The 17,280-nt window shown below is 37.3% G+C and overlaps 1 protein-coding gene across 1 annotated transcript; it reads left to right on the forward strand.

Moving 5' to 3' along the window:
• The first annotated feature begins 6,745 nt into the window (after positions 1-6,745).
• LOC101598536 (small nuclear ribonucleoprotein E-like) lies at positions 6,746-11,518 on the forward strand. Its single transcript, XM_045141114.1, has 2 exons — positions 6,746-6,783; positions 11,289-11,518. The coding sequence occupies exons 1-2, from the start codon at positions 6,746-6,748 to the stop codon at positions 11,488-11,490; spliced, it is 240 nt and encodes a 79-aa protein (XP_044997049.1). The 3' UTR covers positions 11,491-11,518.
• The last annotated feature ends 5,762 nt before the right edge of the window (positions 11,519-17,280 follow it).

A 17,280-nucleotide genomic window follows, 5' to 3' on the forward strand; every position in this document is an offset into this window, starting at 1 on the left:
ACAAAAAACAAAACAAACAAAAAACAAAACAAAAACAAAAACAAAAAACAGATTCTTATCCAAGAGTGAAAGCAGCATGGATTAAAGGTGATGAGTATCATTTTTTTCCAAGACATTTTGGTAGGCATACTCTCTCTTCTTAGACTGAGAACAATGGGAGTTTCTTTCCAGAGTCTGTGACAATTCCACCCATACTATACTGACTTGATTCTCAGTAACAGGTATGAGTCCCCTCATACAAAGCAGGTCTCATATCTAATAGGAGAGCAGTTGGTTACTGTTGCAATTACCTTCTTCTTGTTGGCTGAAAGTGCCTGGCCCAAAGCAGCTGATGGGAGGAAAGGTTTTACTTTGGCTTACAAACTAGAGGAGAAACTCCATAATGACAAGGAAAAGTGTGACATGAGCAGAAGCTGGATACCACCTGCTGGACAATAGCAGATGGACAACATCAGCAGGAAAGTGTGCCATACACTAGTAAGGGGAAGTTTACTATAATGCCCAAAAGGCCATCCTCAACATCCATCTCAGGACATGTGAAATAAACTCTGGGATAAGAGTAAAATGTACATATGATCTGAAAAAATACATTTCTAATGTATGTATGGGTAACAAGAGAATTGTCAAGGGAATGAAATAATAGGTGGTTAAATGACAATACAATACATTATATCACTGAGGAAGACCTTCCATGGAATGGGACAGGAAGGAGGGGAATGATGTTACTAATACATGATATGTCCATACGAAGTTTCTACTTAATAAAAAATATCTAAAAATATGTAAGACTCGTTAAAAACAGTGCAGAGAGCTGATAACAGAAAACAATAAATATCAGTACGATTATCCTTAACTTACTTAAAAAATAATAGACAAAATATAAACTAAATACATAGCAAATGGAAATAAGATTAGTATAGAATTCATCAATACCAAATTTTTTTAAAAAAGAAAATCTTATTGAAAGTAAAGGATAATTTTTTGAAAAGATTAATAAAATCAACAATATTCAAGTTAAACTAATAAATAAAAATGAGTCATAAATCACTCATATATAAAATAGGAAAAGATTCTATCACTACTGATGTTGCAGACAACAAAATGATGAAAAGGCAATAAATATACTGATCCCTATAAATGTTTTTGACAATTTAAGTGAAAGAGAAAATTCTAAAAAAGTACAAACAAACAAAAGTTACAAAATTTGAAGCAGTTAACTTCAGTATTTCTTTAACATTTGATTTTACTCCCTATTATAAAATCCTCCAAAATTGGTTTTCAGGTCCAAATTACTTCACTTTGGAATTCTATATAATAATTAAAAAATTAACACCAATTCTACACAATCTTCTCTGATAAACAAGGAGAAATGAATCATTCCTGGGCCAAGCATGTTACTTAATGGTTAAGGTGCTTGCCTGAAAAGCCCAATAACCCAGGTTTGATTCTAAAGTACCCATGTAGCCAGATGCACAAGGTGGCACATGCATCTGGAGTTCATTTGCAGTGGCTAGAGGCCATGGCAAACCAGTTCTTGATCTGCTTCTCTCTCAAATAAATAAAAGAATAAATAAAATATTATAAAAACAAATTAGTCATTCCCAATCATTTTATTAAGCAAGTGTCACTTAAATATATGTTACTAATTTTAAGCAGCTAAGCAGAGATGCAGTGACAAATTGGAGCGGGGGGTGAACACACCAGTACTTCTTGCTGCTGTAAACAAACTTTGGACACATGGGCCACTTTACACGAGTACTGGGGAGTTTAAAAGAGACAATCAGTCTTTGCAAGCAAGCACTTTTAACTATTACACAATCTCTACATCCCCACAAGCATCATTTTGATAGCAATAGTAGACAAAGGCAGTCTAATATTTCTTATGAATAATGATGTGAAAGTTATAAACCAAACTAAAGAAAATGTTCAATATTACAAAAAATGTTCATTCATGAGCTTCAGGGATGTAACCACATGTAAATTTGGCCATGTATCAATAAAGAACCCTTCAACCATGCCTATGAATGCAGTTCTAATTAAACTCCAGGCCAGAGCTCCTCGTCGTTCTTCACCTCCCAGTTCCCTGGTCCTGGTACACTAGTTGATGGCTTGGGGTGGCCTGGAGCCTGTGTGCATGCTGCAGAAGCAAGCTTTTTGCTTTGGCTTCCTGAGTTACTGGTCCCTGGGTCCCCAAATCCCAGTTCCCTTGATCCAGAGGGTGCACTGACCACTGTGAGATCTGTTAACACAGATTTTATGAGAATAAAGACCATCAACCGCAAATTGTGGCTCAATTGAAGCAGGCTTTTAATTGTGCACAATAGAGTTAGTCTGGTGGCTGTCTCCCTAAGGTGAGGGTGTAGAGCGCAGCCCGGAGTTAGCTTCTTGGGCTCTTTTTGTAGGGTGAAACGCTAGAAATTACAGGGTAGGGAGTTTTCAGAGGCAAGCAAGAGTGGTGACAGAAGCAGACCTACTGTTACAGTGAAATGAGTTAACCTAGCCTGCTTTTAACATACATTAGAGACATTATGACAAGCACAACTTATTTTTTTTTTAATAAGTACCTTTTACCATGGAACACTTTTATGGCTTAATGAAATATTTTTGACTGTTCTGTAAATCTTAGACAAACTATATTAGCACTGTTTGCATAGAGCATTTTTGTCTAGGATATGGGGAGCTTTATCAGTTGCCTAAGAACAAAGTCACAATGACTAAATCACCTTTTATGAGACTTGCAAAACCAGCATGAACAAGACAGGAACCATCTTAAAATTATAGGGTTTTGGCTAGGTGTGGTGGTGCATGTGTTTAATCCCAGCATTTGTGAGGCAGAGTTAGGATCACTCTGAATTTGAGGCCAATCTGGGACTACAGAGTGAGTTCCAGGTCAGCCTGAGCTATAGTGAAACTCCCATCTCAAAAAAAGTAAATTAGGGCTGGAGAGATGGCTTAGCGGTTAAGCGCTTGCCTGTGAAGCCTAAGGACCCCGGTTCGAGGCTCGGTTCCCCAGGTCCCACGTTAGCCAGATGCACAAGGGGGCGCACGCGTCTGGAGTTCGTTTGCAGAGGCTGGAGGCCCTGGCGCGCCCATTCTCTCTCTCTCCCTCTATCTGTCTTTCTCTCTGTGTCTGTCGCTCTCAAATAAATAAATAAATAATTTAAAAAAAAAAGAAAAAAAGTAAATTAATAGAAATTATCCTAGGGCTGGAGGGATGGCTTATTAGTTAAAGGATTTGTCTGCAAAGCCAAAGGACCCAGGTTTCATTCCCCAGAACCCATGGTAGCCAGATGCAAAAGGGGGCACACATATCAAGTTTGTTTGCAGTGGTTGGAAGACCTGGTGCCCCCATTCTCTCTCTCTCTTTCTCCCTCCTTCCCTCTTCCTCTGTCAAATATATAAAAAATAAAATATTTTTAAAAATTATCTTAGCCTCGAGATGGCTAAGCAATTAAGGCATTTTCCTGTGAATCCACAGGACCTTGGGTCGATTCCCCAAGACCCATGTAAGCCAAATGCAGAAGGTGGTGCATGAGTCTGTAGTTTGTTTGCAGTGGGTGGAGACCTTAGTGTGCCCATTTTCTCCCTCCTTCCCTCTCTCTCTCTCTCTCTCTCTCTCTCTCTCTCTCACTCTCACTCTCTCTCACATTCACTCTCTCAAATAAATAAATAATTTAAATAAAACAAAATAAATTATCCTAGCCTTTTTTAAGAGACAAAAACTCAATAAGAAAAACTTTAGATAATTTTCAAGGTTTTTTTCATTGATCTACTAGCCAAAAATAGCACTAAGCAAATGAAGCATAAGATCCAAAAGTTTCTATTTTATTTGATATTTTATTACTACTTAATTGGTTGAGCACAGTAGTTTTGTTTATTGATAGCCAAACATCATAGACTTGTATAAACCAGATTACAATATTCTGATATCTGGAAAAGTCTGATGTTGACAAAAAGTAGAGTTCACATATTTAAGGCACATAAGGCTACTGAGAGTTAAACTATAAACAAAAGATCTGCTAAAAGAATTCAAAATAAACAAGAAATCTATATAATGTAGTAACATTTGTGGCTTAAATATGAATACATGAAAAACTTTCCAATTTTTAAAGTTCACCATAATCAGAATATATTGATAGATAGACAGAAATATTTGCATTCTTTTATTTTATTTATTGGAGAGAGGGGGAGGAGAGGGGCAGGCCATGCCAGGGCCTCCAGCCACTGCAAACAAACTCCAGATGCATATGCCCCCTTGTGTGTATGGCTTACATGGGTCCTGGAGAATCAAACTGGGATCATTTGGCTTTGCAGGAAAATGCCTTAACTACTAAGCCTTCTCTCAAGCCCCAGATTTAGCAATTTTATAGCTAAATAAGATGTCCACTCAATCTATAATTCAGTTTCTGAAGTTAATTAAAATATATTTAATATACCAAAGAATTGAGGAACTGGTCTAAACTGCTATGATTGAGGAGGAGGAGACAAGTCTCATGGAATTGAGAGGGAATGAGCATGGTAGGGCCATTTGTCATTGCAAACAATTTCCAAATGCATGCTCCACTATGTGTATCTGGCTTTGCAAACAAGCACCTTTAACAGTTGAGCCAGAAAGAAATATTTTTTAATCTCCTCCAAATTAATTTTATAGAACTATAGTGAATTTAAATATACACAAGATTTCATGACATAATCTATAACTATTTACGTCTAAACCAACTTTATTATTTTACCTGTTGCACTTTGGTAAACTTATTAAAAAATGATGTTAGCTGGGCATTGTGACACATGCCTTTAATCCCAGCACTTGGGAGGCATAGGTAGGAGGATCACTGTGATTTCAAGGTCACCCTGAGATGACATAGTGAATTCCAGGTCAGCCTGAGCTAGAGTGAGACCCTACCATAAAAAAAATGATGTAAGTTAAATCTAAACTATTAAGACTGATTGTTGGAAGAATTGAGGAACAGTACCCAAGTGTATGACAGGTAAGTGTTGTTTGGTGTCTACAAATGTGGTTTATTTGTCTTATAAAATAGAAAAAGAAAATAAAAAAAATTCTGTGAGATTTTTTGAGGCAGGATTTTAGATATAATAACCTTAGAAGTGAATTAAATATTAATGAGCCAATTTTTACCTTAAGATTTAATTAAAAGGTTGACAAGTACAGGAAACTAGCTAACTTGGTTGAGTGCTTTAAAGTCAGTCTTTCGCAACCATTATCATGACCAGATTAACAACAATGAGTTAAAGCTTTAAGTTTTAAATTTACAATTTGAATACCATAACACTTTGCTACCAGCCAGGGCCATCCTTTGTTAGCCTGATATAAGCCCTAGGCTAACAGTTATTTTATATCTCAAAAAGTCTGTAATCTGTTCAAGTACTTTAAGAGTTAGCTAATTGACTTTGTCTTTAATCTTACATGTAAGTTTATTTGAATTTTCATTTACATATTTTTACTTTACAGTCTATGTAATCATACTTTAACAATCTTTTTCATCAAACATTTAATATCCAGCATTTAAAGTTTCTCTCCAGTTTGTTTTCTTTGGTCAGTTTATCTTATAATTACCAAGAAAAGTTTTTATTGTCCTAACCATAAGATTTTTAAGTTTTGTTTTCTTCCTCAAAAGACTTTTTGAATTAGCACTTTATAGAAGAGTAGATCAGATTTGATTTATATTATTTACCCAGAATATCCTGAAACATATATTTAAAAAGATATGAAGGCAATGTTGAACATTATTACAAATTTCAGAAATTTGGGGCTGGAGGGATTGTTTAGAGGTTAAGGTGTTTGCCTGCAAAGCCAAAGGAACCCAGTTTGATTCCCCAAGATCCACGTTAGCCAGATGCACAAGGGGGCACACACATGTAGAGTTTGTTTGCAGTGGCTGGAGACCCTGGTGCCCTCATTGTATCTCTCTCCTTCCCTCTTTCTCTGTCAAATAAATAAATAAATAAATAAATAAATACATAAATACATAAATAAATAAGAAAATATTAAAAAAAGTAATTTCAGAAAGTTTCTGGCAAACTTATTGTTGCATACTTCTAAATTTAAATTTAAATCTTGAGGCTGTCGTCTGTTAGTAGTCCCATAAAAGCATAGACAGATAAAGTAAACTTAAAAACAGTTGCAAACTTCTGGTCAAGATGGTGTCTGCCTAATCACACTGCACCTCCCAGGGAAGGAAAGGTAAGATGGTTAGGGCTCAATGAGTCTTCTAGGGGTGAGCAGGCTCTAATAGACCTCCAGTGGAAGGGCACAGAGGAGATAAGTAGCAAAGTAGGGCATCCACTGATTCCCAAGCTCTCAGGTATCAGGTAGCCCACAGATCCCCCAATCCCCTCAAGCAGCCTTCCTAGCCATAGTCCCAGCAATAGGTGCCTCCTGCACTAACCACAGGCAAAACACAGGCCAGCAGGCTAGCATAGTTATGTGATTCTAATTAAGAGAATTGCTGAACTGGAAGCAAATCATGAAAAAACCAACAATCACATAAATGAAATTGAGCAGAATTTTCTCTTACAGTACACAGCTTTTGTCACTAGGATTAACTTAATTGAAGTAAACTAGAGAGGACTAAAAAAAGAAATAAATGAATTGAAGGTGAATCAACAAATAGAGGATCTCAATAGCCATCTGATTAGGTTTAATGAATACATGATGAAATGCAAGAATGAATTCCAGAAATCATCAAGAAAATCAGACCTTGACCTGAAAAAAGAGATGGACATGATGCAAGAAAATACAAAACAAAAATTAAATAGAACATTTTTTAAAATGCTACCTAGAATTCCTCACTAACATAGTCACTCATGTTGAAGGTAGAACCTCTGAGCTGGAAGACAAGACTGAAGAAATTGGTCCAGAGTCCAAAATCTTTGTTAAGTAATAAAATTTAGCAGGTCACAAAAAAGGCATCAAAGTAGGATAAAGGGATTTAGCAGTAGTGGGATCAGAGGGGATAATGGTGATGAAATGATCAAAATTTTATATATATATGTATTTAATATATATTATACATGTATGGAATTGTTAAAAAGAATACAAAAATAGTACTTAGGCATCACAATCAAATGGGGCTTGTTCCAAGGAGATAAAGCTAGCTCAACAGTTTAAAATAAATCAATAAAATCATCAAAGTACTTAACAGACCAAAGTAGGAGGCACACATGCACATATATATGTATAGAAAATATTAATATAGCTAAAGTAAGAAGACCCTTAAAGAGGTGTATATGTAGGCATTGCAAATGTTTAAAAAGCACATTATGGAAGAAAATTTCTTCACCTTCATAAGATATATAAAACAATACGCACACAAAATATACAGCATACATCACAGTTAACTGGGATCCCTATTTTAATTATAGTAAAGTAGATCTAGATTTTCTCCCAACCTCCAGAGATTGTGAGGAGATAAAATTCTGTTTAGGTACTAGCAAACAAGTTTATCTGAGGTAAATTCTCACAATGAAGAAAATATAACATATTATAGAATACTGGTCAAATTAAAACACCAAGCTAATTAACTGCCAGGTTAATAGGATTCAGTAGGGAACTGGAGATTTGGCTGAGTAGGTAGAGGGCTTTCTTAGCATTGCAGTCAGCTCCCATTTCAGGGACAAATCCAAACAGAAGCAATTTATGGGAGGAAGGGATTTATTTCAAACTAAAACAGAAGTATAAAAGGAAATTTAATGAGCCCATGCTTCTCATTGGTCAGCTTCAAAAAATACCATCAGTGTCTGGCAAAATGTATGTACTGTGCTAATCAAACTGCCCAGTAAGCACTTCTTTTAATGCTCATACACATATATTAATGCTATTCTCACTTTTCATGAGAGAACCTTCTCTTTGCAGATGGCAATGGCATTGAGATGGCTCAGAAGGCACCATGGTGCTGAGAAGTGACAGAGGAGTGCTCAGTACTGCAATATCTCTATCACATCTTCCAAGGCTCATGATCTATTGCAGAAGAGGTTGTGGAAAGAATGTAAGAGCCAAAGGACTGGTAGGACTGCTTACTGATCCTCCAGACACAAAATGGCTTGGATATGCATGACCTCACAGCGCCTGACACTACCTACGCAAGACCATCATAAGAGGAGGAAAAGATGATGATATCAAAATAAAACAGAGATTGATTGAGAGGGGGAGGGTATATGATGGAGAGTAGAGTTTCAAAGGGAGGAGTGGGGGGAGGGAGGGAATGACCACAGGATATTGTTTTCAATCGTGGAAGTTGTTAATTATAAAAAATTAAAAATAAAAAAAAGATTTGTCATCAATAAACTATTATATCCAACAAGAATTTCCAGAAGATAAAAATCCAGACCATTAAAACATCCTGAGTCTATGTGCCCATATATTCAAAATACCACACCTATCATGCAGGAGGCCCTGATATGCATCCCAGCTCTGAATAAGCCTGGCACGTTGGCATAATGGCAGTTGGAATCAGAAATTCAAGGTCATCCTCAAGTACACAGCAAGTGTAAGGCTAGCCTACAATACATGAGACTGTCTCAAAAGAGGATTCATGGGCTGGAGAGATTAATCAGCAGTTAAGGCACTTTCCTCCAGAGTCTCAATGACCTGAGTTCAATTCCACAATACCCATGTAAAGCTAGATGCACAAAGTGGTACACATATCTGGAGTTCCATTTGCAGCAGCTGGAGGCTCTGGTGTGCTCATTCTCTCTTTCTCTCTTCTGCCTCTCTGCTTACAAATAAAAATAACTAACTAAATAAATAAATATAACAGAAAGATCCATGGCAATAAGAAAATCAGCAAGAATTTGAAAGTGATGAAAAATATGTGCCAGTGCACACTACAGCAGCAGCTAAGAGAACAAAGTTTAATGCTTAAGGCATATGCATTGTGATATCTATGGAAACAAGAAGAGAAGGACATTACACACAGAAGACTTTATTTCACAGTGTTGAAGATCTGTTTTGTAACTAGGACATATGATAGCTCAAGAGTTTTTCAAGTATGAAGAACTTTATATATACTGTCATTGACAAAAATCATTGTTGATTGGCATTATGACTTTCCACTTGAGACAAATAAATGATTATATAATTAGGCTTTAGTACAGAACAAGCTGTTTAAGTTTATGTCCTGGCTCTATACTTATACATGCTAGTTTTTACTTGTTTGCTTTTTGTTTCATAAATGAAATTACATGATTATTTTACCTCAGTTATTTATTTTCTATATAGAAATATATATTCATATCAGTCTTTAAAGAATAAAATATTTAGAATGTTGTGTGGAGTATAATGAACACTATATAAGGGAATGTTATCATTATGAATGCAATTTCATAAATCAAAGGCTTCTAGATTTATAATTAGGAATTATCTTTTAAAAACATGTTTTACTATATGCATATACCACTATGCAACTCTGATTAAAGATTTTTGTTAAATTTGTGTTACACACTTACCACACATGCTAGTTTCCCAGTCCACTGCTGAATGTATCATATATAGAAATCTATAAAAATAGCCTTTTGGATATATCAGGTACATAAATTCATTTAGAATAAAACAAACCACAAACCTAATTAATAATACATGGAAAAGATTGATATATTTTTTTGCTATGTAATGATTTTATTAAAAACGTACACCTTGATACCATGATGAAGCCCATTATTTTGTATAGTAACCTACAAAATTAATCCAAAACAATTTCCAGCTTCTCTCAAGTTTTGATTAGATGCATTAATTTTAGATATTAACTCTGAACACACTCAATGGAAGACAGTATGTTCTAGACTATGGTCAGAGCAATGTATATGATACAGATGTTACTTTGAGGGTCTCGATCCTGTAAACAAAAAAGACAGTACTTTAGGATAGACACTAAAACAGGGTCGTATTCAAAGTGTCATGGGAGTATTATAGAAAATCCCCTAGAGCAGAGTAACCTGGGAAGAACTTGAAGGACAGGAACTTCCCTTCACATAGACCCCCTAAGTTCTATGTACCCTTCTCTCCCTAGAGTGCCATGTCAGGGTCTTCTAAAAACAGACATCCCTGGCAGGCATCAGATTGTTGGTGGCATGGTAGAGCATATTCTAGGCATATTCAGAGTTGAACAGGTGCTCCAAGATATTTTTAAATTATTTTTATTAATTAGTTTTGTATTCAGCAAATACAGACAGTTTGGTACCATTATTAGGCTCATCTGTGACCTTCCCCCTCCCCAATGGCCCATCCTTGTTGAGGTATATGGGTCGTGCATTGTGGAGTTAGCCCACAATTATGGGTAAGATAAATGCCTCTGCATATCATGACCCAACGTGTGGCTCTAACATTCTTTCCACCCCCTCTTCCGCAAAATTTCCCTGAGCCATGTTGGGTTCATTTTTGGTCTGCTTCAGTGATGAGGTGTTGGGGGCCTCTGAGGTTCTGGCTCTCTGATTTGGTAGGAGTTGATTTTTTTCTGTGTTGGTCTCCTTCCCCTTTGTGCTGGTATCTGGTTCACAGGAAAACATCACCCTTGCTTGTTTTGCCAATTTTTCTTAGTTTCAGCCAGGCCCTTTTGAGGTATTATGGGGTGGCTCTCTCTGTAGGATCTACATGTATCTGAAAAAAAAGAAGCAGATTCTCCAACGGAGAATAAGTTAGCACCAGGACAAATGAGATAACCCTTCCTTCCTTATAGAGAATTTAATAGGTGTAGGCCCTCTTGTAGCCCATGATTGATGGTAGCTTGATATTGGAGAGTGGGCTTATGTTTGGATATGATTCTGACTTGTTTCCCAGCTCCAGCTATGGGTCCCATATCACTGAGGGGATTAGTTATCCAAATCAAGAGCATTTGGTTCCCCACCATGGCTGTGTACCACTATTGCACTTGAGTGGGCATCACAACAGGTTATTTGCTGCTAAGTAGGTTAGACCATGAGTTGCTTGGACAGATCTTGGTCATTTTCCCGCAGTCACCCATGTAGCACCTTCTGGCACTAGACACACTGACTGTCTGGGGACTGACTCTCTTCTAGCTTTCAGCCATGCCATTCCATTTTACGTGTCAACTGCATATGGTGTCTTCAGCAGTAGGGTCTTACCCCTAAAGTTTGCTGGGTCATCAAGTACTCTGACTGAAATCTGTCTGTCTTTTAGGAAACCTTGAATGTCTGTCTGATCAAAAACTCATTGAGGTCTTTGTGACAGGTTCCGCCATGGCATGCTGCAGCCAGGGCCAGAAGGTGCACAAGGTGATGGTGTAGCCCATCAACTTGATCTTTAGACACTCGCAATATAGATCTCGGATTCAGGTATGGCTCTATGAGCAAGTGAATATGCAGATAGAGGGTTGGATTATTGATTTTGATGAGTACATGAACCTCGTGTTAGATGATGCAGAAGAAATTCATTCTAAAACAAAGTCAAGAAAACAACTGGATCGAATCATGTTGAAAGAAGATAATATTACCCTGCTACAAAGTGTTTCCAACTAGAAATGAGAAGTGAGAAGATGAGAACACAAGATTTTTTGGGAGTATCTTCTGTTGGTAGTATAATTCTGAAACATTTGTTCATAGTATATTGATGTCCCTTATGTTATTACTGTGTGACAATAAATGTGAGGTTGTTTTATTAATTTTTTTTTTAAAAGCTCATTGAGGATGATAGCCCCATACTGGTACTGGAAGTTACAGGTCAGGGCCCACTAAAAAAAATGAGGTAAAAGATAACTAATATACAAGAGTTATAGAGAAGGGGGGGAGAGGGAGAGGGAGGGAGGGAAGATTTAGAAGATTAAGGTTAGCCTTGATCCTACTCTTTCCAGTGCCTTGTAGCTCAGGTGTTCCCTGTAAGGACGAGATGAAGGTTCAGCCATTTGGTCTGCCTTTTATGAAATAGAATTTTATGGTACTATTGCAGAATATCTTTTCCCATTGGTCACTATACCACCATTGAAATGAATTTTATATTTAATGTTCAAATAGAACTCTTTAAAGTTAGTTGCTATGAAAAGGGAAGTAGGCAACAGAAATAATTTCTAAATGAAATGATAATGATCCTTGCTATGTTAAGGGTAAATGAGAATATTCATGAGAAGCAAAAAGATAGTGATTTTGCTTAGGTAACATCTATTTCAGAAGAACTACAGAAAGAAAAATATTTTATTTAGCTTGAAGTGAACTGAGAATCAGATATGATATTATGGTACAATGAGATTATGACATCACAACAATCTTTTTTTTTAATTTTTTTTGTTCATTTTTTAATTTATTTATTTGAGAGTGACAGACACAGAGAGAAAGACAGATAGAGGGAGAGAGAGAGGATGGGCACGCCAGGGCTTCCAGCTACTGCAAACGAACTCGAGACACGTGTGCCCCCTTGTGCATCTGGCTAACGTGGGACCTGGGGAACCGAGCCTCGAACCGGGGTCCTTAGGCTTCACAGGCAAGCTCTTAACCTCTAAGCCATCTCTCCAGCCCCACAACAATCTTCATCATTACATCCTGTAAAGAAGTCATTTGGCAAAGCAAGGAAACACTGAACCAAGATCTAAAACATACAAAACAGATAATAAATCTTGTAGTTCTATGTCCACCTGAGACTGACAAGGAAGTCTCTAGGGGTCTGGTTCTGCCACTTCAGCTGAGCTCCTTACAGCCTGGTTAAAAATCCATCCTGAGCTGACATCTCTCCTTGGCAGCCATTCTATAGCCCTAGAATTTCAAAAATACTGGAGTCTCTGCTACAAACAACACATAATGCTAAGGCTTCACTGGGTCTCCATTCAGGGATTCCAACAACTCTGCCTCATGTTGTACAGTGGCCATATCCAAAAACAAACTGTGCTGCAACCACAATGACACTTCCTTTCCTGCATTTTTTATTTTCCCATAAGTACCAGGTGGGCTACAAAATTGTTAATCTGGTGGGGGATAAATCCACTTTTGAGAGCAGGATATTCTTTCAGCATCCAGTCCCCCTACTTACCAATCTGCTGTTCCAATACAGAACAGCTGGCCCAATCTTGATGTTGGTGATTTGTAAAACAATTGCAGCTGAAAAAGTTCTGTGTCCAACCTGAAACTTTCATTTCTTTCTGTGGCATATCTGTCTGCTCACACAAGTCCATTTCTTTAAACAAAACCCCACTCAAGTTCTTAGCACATGAGCAGAACAATAGTAAGGTTCTTATACAAACTACTTCTTGTCCAATCCCAACAAAGTTCTTTTTCCTATCATAAGTCTGGCCTGCCCAGGAAATTGTTCTTTTTGTACTTAGGCCTTTCAGCTCTAACTGATATGGCCCATCAAACTCTCCTTATAGTACTGCATGGCATGTCTTAGGACAAGGTTTCAAATCCATTCGTATTCTTCTCACAAATCACTTCTTAATGGCCAAAAGTTACACAGTCAGGATTCTAGAAGTAACATTGCCACTCTTCTTGTACATATTTTCTGTTGTTTCCTTCTCCTTGCTGGAATTTATAAGGCACCCAACCTGATGGAAGGAAAGTTCTTTTTTATTTGGCTTACAGTCTCTGCAGGAAGCTCCATGATGACAGGGGAATTCATGATATTAGCAAAGGCTGATTATACCCTCTGCCATAGCAGGTGGAAAACAGGAGCAGGACAGTGAGGCAAACTATCAATGGCAAGGTAGGAGCTAATAAACCTCAAGGTGAAGTCCCAGCAACACATCTCCTCCTCCAGCAAGGCTGGAAAACAACCATTCAAAACAAATGAATTTATGGGGTCATCTTGCTCACATGATCACAATGTCCTTTCTTTTTAAGATAACCTCTCTATAAATTTTTAGCATTGGTGAGAAAAAAACAATTATTCTTGTTATTGAGACAAAAGTCTAATAACCTAATAACTTCTTCAGGAGAGATTGTTCTGGAATGAGATAATTAAAATTTGACATTCCATTTTACGTGTCAACTGCATACGGTGTCTTCAGCAGTAGGGGCTTACCACAACCTTTGGTGGGTCATCAAGTACTCTGACTGAAATCTGTCATTCTTTTAGGAAAGCTTGTAGGTTTCTCTGATCAAAAGCTCATTGTGGATGATAGCACCATGCTGGTACTTGGAGTTACAGGTCAGTGCCCGCTAAGAAAAAGAGGAAATGATAACGAATATACAAGAGTTAGAGAGAAGAGAGAAAGAGGGAGAGACAAAGAGGGAGAGGGAGGGAGGGAAGATGTAGAAGATAAAGATTAGCCTTGATCCTATAATCTCCAGTGTCTTGTGGTTCAGGTGTTCCCTGTAAGGGCCTGGTGAAAGTTCAGCAATTTAGTCTGCCTTTTAGGAAGTAGAATTTTATGGTACCATTGCCATTTGGGTCTAGATTAGTGTTTTCCACCCCTTCGATGCCCTCCCCTCCCTATCCCTCCTAGTGTCTAGTCCACAAGATGCTTGCTGGATATGTAACGTATCTTGGGTAGATTAAGATTAGGTGCTGTAGATGAGTGAGACTATGTGGCGATATTTTTTTCCTGTGATTGGGTAAGTTCACTGAGAATGATATGTTCCAGGTTCAACCATTTTTCCTCAAATTTCATTGTGTCATTTTTTTTCTTACTGCTCTATAGAATTCCATTGTGTCGATATACCACATCTTAGTTATCCATTCTTCTAGGGATGGACATCTGGGTTGATTCCAGCTCTTAGCTATTACAAATTGAGCTGCTAAAACATGGTTGAGCAAATCTCTCTGGTCTGTATTTTGAAGGTTTTAGGGTAGATGCCCAGTAAGGGAATAAGTGGGTCTGTTGGTATCTCTATAGTGAGCTTTTTCAGGAGTCTCCATATTGCTTTCCAAAGTGGTTGTACCATCCTACATTCCCACCAACAGTGGATGAGTGTTCCTACTTCTCCACATGGTCGCCAGCATTTATTTTCATTTGACTTTTTTGATGTTTGCTATCCTTATTGGGGTAAGGTGGAATCTCTTAGTTTTAATTTGCATTTCTCTGATGATTAGGGATGATGAACATTTTCTTAATTGTGTGTTTGCCATTTGTATATCTTCCTCTGTGAACTGGTGGTTCTTTGCCCCATTTTGTGAGTGGGTCATTTGACTTCTTACTGTTTAGGTTTTTGAGTTCTTTGTAGATTCTAGAGATTAGGCCTCTATCAGTTGTATAACCTGCAAATATTTTCTCCCTTTCTGTGGGTAATCTATTGGCTTTGCTTATTGTATGCTTATCTGTAAAGAAACTCTTCCTATTCATGTGATCCCATGGGCTGAGTGACAGTTTAAGAGTTTGAGCTACTGGGCCTTTCTTCAGGAAGTCTTTTTCCATTCCTATATCATGTGAAGTACTTCCTAAATATTCTTCCAGTATTATTCGAGTTTCTAGTCTTATGTTGAGGTCTTTGATCCATTTGGATTTGAGTGTAGTGCATGGTGAAATGTGTGGATCAAGTTTCCATTTCCTGCATATGGTTATCTAATTTGTCCAGCACCATTTATTGAAGATGTTGTCTTTTTTCCAGCCTATATTGTTTGGGCCTTTGTCGAATATCAAGTACCTATAGTTGCTTGAGCCAAAGTCTGGGTCATCTATTCCATTGGTCTATAGTCCCGGTTTTATGTCAGTGCAATGCTGTTTTTATTACTATGGCTCTGTAATATAGCTTTAGATTAGGTATGGTGTTGCCTAGAGGTATTTCTTTTGCTGACGATATATTTGAATATGTGAGGCCTTCGGCCTTTCCATATGAAATTTGAGATCATTTTTTTTTCCATCTCTGTGACGAACACTGTAGTGATTTTAATTGGAACTGCATTAAATCTGTATATTGCCTTTGGTATGATTGTCATCTTCAGAATGTTAATTCTGTCTATCTGGGAGCATGGTAGGTCTTCCCATTTTCTCAAATCCTCCTCAATTTCTTTTTTTAGTGTTTTTATGTTTTCATTGTATAGATCGTTCACTACCTTGGTTCATGTTATTCCAAGGTATTTTATTTTATTTTTTTTTTTTTGTTGTCATTGAAAATGAGACTATGTCCCTTATTTCTTTCTCTGGATCTTTGTCATTTGCATAAAGAAAGGGTTTTGATTTTGTTCATTAATTTTGTATCCTACAACTTTGCTATAGGAGTTAATCACCTTCAGGGCTTTGGGGATGGGGTCTCTCGGGTCTCTTATATATACAATCATGTCATCAGTGAACAGAGCTAACTTAACTTCTTCCTTTCCAAATTGTATCCCTTTCAATTCCTTCTCCTGTCTTATTGTTTGAGGTAGGACTTCTAGTATTATATTTAAAAGCAGAGGTGAGAGTGGACAACCCTGCCTTGTTCCTGATCTTAATGGGAATTCCTCCAGTCTCTCTCCATTATGAATTATTTGGGCCTTCGGAGCTCTGTATATTGCCTTTATTATGTTAAAATATGCACCAACCATGCCAATTCTCTCCAATGTTTTCATCATGAAGTGATGTTGCATCTTATAAAAGGCCTTCTCTGCATCTATCGAAATGTTCATGTGGTTTTAATGTTTAACCTTGTTTATGTGGTGTATTACCTTGACAGATTTCCATATGTTGAACCATCCCTGTGTTCCTGGGATGAATCCCACTTGGTCAAGTTGTATAATGCTTTTGATGTGTTGTTGGATTTGGTTGACGAGGATTTTGTTCAGGATCTTTGCATCTAAGTTCATCAGGGAAATAGTCCGATAGTTTTCTTTTCTTGTGGCATCTCTGCCTGGTTTTGGAATTAGGGTGATACTTGATCCATAAAAGGAGTTGGGTAGTTTTCCCTGCTCTTCAATTGTGTGGCACAGTTTGAGGAAGATTGGTTTGAGTTCTTCCATGAAGGTTTGTAGAATTCAGCTGAGAAGACATCTGGTCCTGGACTCTTCTTTTGGGGGAGGTTTTTTATTACTTTTTAACTCTCCATGAGTGTGATGGGTTCACTGTGGTGATTAATCTGCTCTGAGTTTTGCTTTGATAGATGGTATGCGTCCAAGAATTTATCCATCTCCTCCACATTATTCAGGTTCGTGAAGTAGAGGTTTTTGAAATAAGTCAAGGTTCTCTCAATTTCATGTATGTCTGTTGTGATCTCTCCTTTTTCATTTTGAATTTTCTTAATTTGAAGCCTCTCCTTTTTTTTTTTTTTTCTGGCTTGATGAAATTGGCCCAGTATTTGTCAATCCTGTTTATTTTTTCAAATAACCAGCTCTTTGTTTTGTCAATGTCTTAATTGTTTCCTTGGTTTTCAATTCATTAATTTCTGCTCTGATTTCAATTATTTCTTTCCTTC

This window comes from Jaculus jaculus, chromosome X (assembly GCF_020740685.1).
Source record: "Jaculus jaculus isolate mJacJac1 chromosome X, mJacJac1.mat.Y.cur, whole genome shotgun sequence".
Lineage (NCBI taxonomy): Eukaryota > Metazoa > Chordata > Mammalia > Rodentia > Dipodidae > Jaculus > Jaculus jaculus.

What these genes read in the sequence shown, in the direction of transcription:
- LOC101598536 (XM_045141114.1), top strand. Translation starts at nt 6,746, where the DNA reads ATGCAAGAAAATACAAAACAAAAATTAAATAGAACATT. An exon ending in CAAAAATTAAATAGAACATT is followed by an intron (nt 6,784 to 11,288) that starts TTTTAAAATGCT and finishes TAGACACTCGCA; the next exon opens with ATATAGATCTCGGATTCAGG.